This window comes from Lucilia cuprina, chromosome X, assembly GCF_022045245.1.
Source record: "Lucilia cuprina isolate Lc7/37 chromosome X, ASM2204524v1, whole genome shotgun sequence".
Lineage (NCBI taxonomy): Eukaryota > Metazoa > Arthropoda > Insecta > Diptera > Calliphoridae > Lucilia > Lucilia cuprina.
In genome coordinates this window covers 2,731,009-2,737,008 of record NC_060949.1, presented here as the reverse complement: position 1 = coordinate 2,737,008, position 6,000 = coordinate 2,731,009, and the positions used below count along the sequence as shown (strand labels likewise).

At 30.5% G+C, this 6,000-nt stretch overlaps 1 protein-coding gene across 1 annotated transcript in view; it reads right to left on the bottom strand.

Annotated features, from left to right (window-relative positions):
- Window positions 1–3,874: 3,874 nt before the first annotated feature.
- The window catches only part of LOC124418792, a 69,625-nt gene continuing 67,499 nt past the window's right edge, over window positions 3,875–6,000 (bottom strand). The window contains exon 2 of the mRNA XM_046946254.1: window positions 3,875–4,466. Within this exon, the coding sequence (XP_046802210.1) occupies window positions 4,056–4,466 (411 nt within the window). The 3' untranslated portion in view covers window positions 3,875–4,055. The remainder of the gene's footprint in view (window positions 4,467–6,000) is intronic.

Below are 6,000 nucleotides of genomic sequence, written 5' to 3'. Positions count from 1 at the left end.
TGTTTCAATATTATAGAAATTTTAAAAAGTTGCTTCTGAAGAACCAAAAAGTACCAGAACTACCCTTTATATGGGATCTCACTTAATCTTGGCGATACATGCTTAATTTCATAATTCTATGTTCAATATTACAGAAATTTCCAAAAGTACATTTTGAAGAACCTAAAAGTACCAAAAATACCCCTTTTATCGGATCTCTCTTAATCCAGGCCATATATGCTTAATTTCGTGTTTCTATGTTCAAAATTATAGAAATATAAAACGTACCTTTTGAAGAACCAAAATGTTCTCTATTGGAGGTTCTGACATAATCCGGGCAATACATGTATAATTTTTTCGTATCTCACTTAATCCGGTCCATACATACTAAATTTAATATTATAGAAATTTCAAAAAGTACCTTTTGAAGAACGAAAAGTACCAAAATGTTCTCTATTTGAGGTTCTCAATTATCCGGGCCATACATGTTTAATTTCATGTTTCTATGTTCAGTGTTATAAAAATTTCAAAAAGTACCTTTTGAAGAGCGATGCAGTGTCAAAAACACGCCTTTTATGGGATCTCACTTAATCCGGGCCATATGTGCTAAATTTCATGTTTCTAGATTCAGTATTATAGAAATTTCAAAACGTACCTTTTGAAGAACCAAAAATACCCCTTTTATCGGATCTCACTTAATCCGGTCCATACATACTTAATTTCATGTTTCTATGTTTAGTATTATAGAAATTTCAAAACGTACCTTTTGAAGAACCAAAAAGTACCAAAAATACCCCTTTTATCGGATCTCACTTAATCCGGCAATACATACTTAATTTCATTTTTCTAAGTTCAATATTATAGAAATTTCAAAACGTACCTTTGGAAGAACGAAAAGTACTAAAATGTTCTCTATTTGAGGTTCTCACTTAACATGTTTAATTTCATGTTTCTAGGTTTAATATTATAGAAATTTCAAAAAGTACCTTATGAAGAAACAAAAAGTACCAAAAATACCCCTTTTAACGGATTTCACTTAATCCCGGCCACATATGCTGAATTTCATGTTTCTATGTTCAATATTATAGAAATTTTAAAAAGTAGCTTTTGAAGAACCAAAAAGACCAGAACTACCCTTTTTATGGGTTCTCACTTAATCTTGGCGATGCATGCTTAATTTCATAATTCTAGGTTCAATATTACAGATATTTCCAAAAGTACCTTTTGAAGAACCTAATTGTACCAAAAATATCCCTTTTATCGGAAATCTCCTAATCCGGGCCATATATGCTTAATTTCGTGTTTCTATGTTCAAAATTATAGAAATATAAAACGTACCTTTTGAAGAACCAAAATGTTCTCTATTTGAGGTTCTGACATAATCCGGGCAATACATGTATAATTTTTTACCCTTTTTTACCCCCTAAACATTCGAATTTCCAAAAATCCCGTCTTAGTGGATCTATTCGGTGTGAGACCAATCTCCTATCCAAATTTCAGCCCTTTAGCTTCAACCGTTTAGGCTGTGGGATGGTAAATCATTCAGTCAGTCAATAACGTTAGAATTTTTTATATATAGATTAGGATTAGAAATATAAATCCTATATACGGTAGAAACTCTAAAATCGAATTACTGCAAAGATTCCAATCAAAAACATTATGTATGATACTAGATTCAACATTGTATGTTACAAATGATATAATACACAATGATCTCAAAATACCAAAAATTTAAGATAAAATAAAATGATTTTCTGAAAAATATTTTCAAAGGTTGAGTAACCATGATAACCTATTTACCATTTGCTTGTTAGACGACAGTTTGGAAAACAGGAGTCATACAAAATCTTATGTACTAAATCTACCATTTATTTTGTTTATCTTGAAATACAAAACTAACATTAATAAAAACATTAATATAACATGAAAATGCAATAAAATACTTACCAAATGCAGTTAATCAGAAGAAAAACAAGTAAGAGTGCTATGTTCGGCTGTGCCGAATCTTATATACCCTTCACTATAGTGTATTTTAAACATAATTGATCTTACAGTCTAGTTAATAAAAACATTAAAAAATTTGAGTCGATTTAAGCCGAATGTTTCGGCGGCGGCTAAAGCAACTAAATATAGTTCGGCGGCGGCTAAGCTCCGACTCGAAGCCGGTCGACTTCGACCTCTGATTCATTGCTGGTAAGCATTGACGAGACGTAGATTTTGTTTTTGTTTATCGTAAAAAAAAATTGTTTTAAAAAGCACTTGGAAAAAATTTGTGTTAGTTTTAAATTTCAAACTTACATTATTCGCATAAAAATTATTGTACAATAACTCACAATCTACTCTCATATAATTGAAAACTTTTTAAATACTTTTTTTCTATTCATTAAAAAATATATTTGCAAAACAAAAGTGAAAATTATTTTATTTTAACAAAAAATGCAAATCATATTTTTTTGCTGTGTATTTTTTGTATGTTTGGATTCCAAACATACAAAAAAATACGCAGCTGAATAAAACCAAATACATCTACACACGTGTACATCTTTTTCTATATACATTGTTGTTGTTGCTTTTATAACAATTTTTCGATGAAATTTTCAGAGGTTGTCTCGGATTTTTGCTCATATCTCCGTTATTTACCGACCGATTTTGCTGATTTTAAATAGCGATCTTCTCGAAAGCATGTCTAATAGAATTATTGAAGATTCGGATCTCGCCGACATCTGGGGTCCTCTAAAAACTGATTTCAACAGACAGACGGACAGACAGACAGACAGACGGACAGACGGACATGGCTTAATCGACTCCGCTATCTATAAGGATCCAGAATATATATACTTTATAGAGTCGGAAAATTATATTATAGAAATTACAAACGGAATGACTAACTTATATAAGTATACCCTTCTCAGGAAGGTGAAGGGTATAAAAACAATTGAAAAAATAAACAGCTGTTTCTTGTTGATATAAATTTATAATTTAGTGGTATCACTTTATCGTTTTTTGATTTTACTTTAAAAAAATAAGCGTATAAAATGTCAAAGTAATTAATATTTAAACTATTATTTTGGGTAAAAATATACATGTTGTAATAATATACGTACCCATTGTTAATTAATCCCAAAATGCTTATCAGAATTTCTCTCAATTAATTAAAAAAAAAACATATTTTTAAGCACTTAAGTGTTTTATTATATTAGCAACATTATTTTTGTTTTGTGGTTAACAAAAATAGAAATTAACTTCATTTGACTGCAGCGACAATAGCAATCGGGTGCTGTTGACAAAAGAATCGTCTTCATATAAAGTTTATATTATAAACGTGTGTATTTTATTTTTGACAGCTTGTAGTTGGTAGTCTGCCGTCTTCAATGTGTTCAATGCATGATTAGAAGTGACGATAACAAAGCCGCTTCAAACTTTGTGCGTGAAGTTGGTTGCAGTTAAGAGGTGGGTGTTGTTTGACACCAGGGACGGGTAAAAAATAAGAACACTTATAGATAATACCAAAGTAAATTAATAAAGTAGCGACATCTCTTGTTGTACAACAACATCTACAACAAATACATGTATTTTGTTTTTGGAATAATCCAAGAATGTGTCAAAATAAAATTTAAAAAAATTTCCTTTAACAACAAAGTGAACAAAACTAAAATATAAAATATTACTTTTGAGTTGAAAATATTAAGGATTTAATTATATTATTATATATTATACAATTTATAACACTTTAAAACCACTTTTAATTCATTTTTTCAACTTTTCACAAATTTTAACAAATTGCAAAACACAATTTAAAAATGGCGACATAAACAATGTTAACAATTTTCAAAACGAACTTTGACAACTAATTTTATTTTTCTATAGAAACTATAGTTAAAAAAATAGTCAGCTGTTCAAGTGATGCTACTTTATTAATTTTCTTTGGATAATACTACGGCAATACCATAGGTTCGGAAAATTATATAAATTACAAATGGAATGACAATATATAACATTCTTCTCACAAAGGTGACTGGAATAATAATGAAATTGAAACGAGATTTATTATTTGCAACAATATTTAAGATTTTTATTTAACAATTATATGTTCCAAAGCCTGCTTGTTGCAAATTTGGAAAACGGGAACAAAATAAATCATTAACGCTTGTAGTGGCAGTAGGAAAAGTTATAATGCGAATGTCACCATTTTCTGATACTTGTAATGAATTAAAGTATAATGTTGAGGGTGTTACTGTCGCCAACGGAGGTTGGGGTCTAGTCCAACCTGCGTTGGCAGCAGAATTAAACTTGTTGACGACTGCCGATCCTGTTTGTGAAAGACCGGCTACAAAAAACTGATTTTGTAACTCGCCAGAAATTGGATTGTACTGAGCACAACGTGACTTTGCTAAAATGCAGGATGTTATGTTTGTGTAAAAATAAATACGATCACTGTCAGATTCTAATTCTCTCGTTCCTAAACTCTCAGCATAGCACATGGAGATCTGAAATAGAAAAGGTTTTTTGTAAATGAAATATAAATTAAAACAAGTAAGAAGTTATAGTCGGGCGAGGCCGACCATATAATACCCTACACCTGTATACGAATAAAATGTTTTTTAGTTTTCATAACAAAGCATTTAAGTTGAATTGTACCTTGCCTTAGATATACTGAAGCCATTTATAGATCAATAAAACTGTGGATATTTAAGGAAAATTTTCATGGGGGCTTTTAAGAGGGGCTAGGGTCAAATGAGGCCCTATAATTATAAAGTTCATCAGTGTCATCAAGACTAGTATAGAACTTGGTTTTGCAGTTTTTGTCGAGATACGAGTATATTAAACATAGTTATAAACATAAAAGTCCTTTTTGGCGGGTTCAGTTCTATGGGGCCTAGGTGAAATAATGGACCGATGTTAAATATTTTCAATAAGCTAATGTACAATAGAAGATCATGTGTCAAATTTCATTGAATTATCTCCAAAATTGCGGCCTGTAGTTTGATTACAATGTTTTCAAGCCCTATTCGGGGGTACAGTTGTATGGGGGCTAAGTGAAATAATGGACCGATCTTAACCATTTTCAATAGGGTTAGTCCCTGGGACAATAGATGTACCAAATTTCATTCAATTATCTTCAAAAATGCGGCCTGTAGTTTGATTACAAGGTTTACATGGACGGACATAGTAAAATCGACTTAGAAAATGATTCTGAGCTGATTGGTATACTTTAAGGTGGGTATAGGATCAATATTATTGTGTGTTACAAGCATCAGCACAAACCCAATATACCCTCCCCACTAAAGTGGTGTGGGTATAACAAGTAAGAAGGTATAGACGGTCGTGACCGACCATATGATTCAATACAGCAGTTATGAATATTAAATGTGATTTATTTCCCATAAGAAGGCATTAATCTCGAATATTTTCTATTTTACTACTCAATTTATAGGGCATTTATCCGATTTGGATAAAATTAAATGATATATATTGAATGAATATATTTGTATAATATTTATTTGCACTAAAATTTATCGTGTTTATAAGAAAACTTTTGAGTAATATTTTCAAGACTTTTCGTCTCTAAAATTTTTGAACTTTCAGATATATAAAATTTGGTTGATATATTATGTCAATAATGGTCTTTTCCTTACAAAATTAAGCGAGGACGGTTTTCCCATAAAACCTGTTTATGTAAAATTTAGTTGTTATAATTGTATTTTTAAGCGAGTTATGTGCCTTAAAGTCATTTTCTGATAGGATTTTTGTATAGTGGGGGTAAGATCAACCGATCAAAAATTTTACATGTCTAAATTCGTTTTTATCCGATCATTTTTAAGGCAGTTATCTACGTTATAGTCATTTTCTGAAGGGGACCTTATTGCATTTTTTTGTTGCATATTTCGGTTTTTCGTGAACCATTTTTTTGAAAACATCGAATCTTGGTTAACTGTGTTACCCGTTGTCTAGGTTAACCGGATTCAAAAAATTTTAACTTTAAGTACAAATTGTATTTTTATTTTTTATTGTGTTTAACAT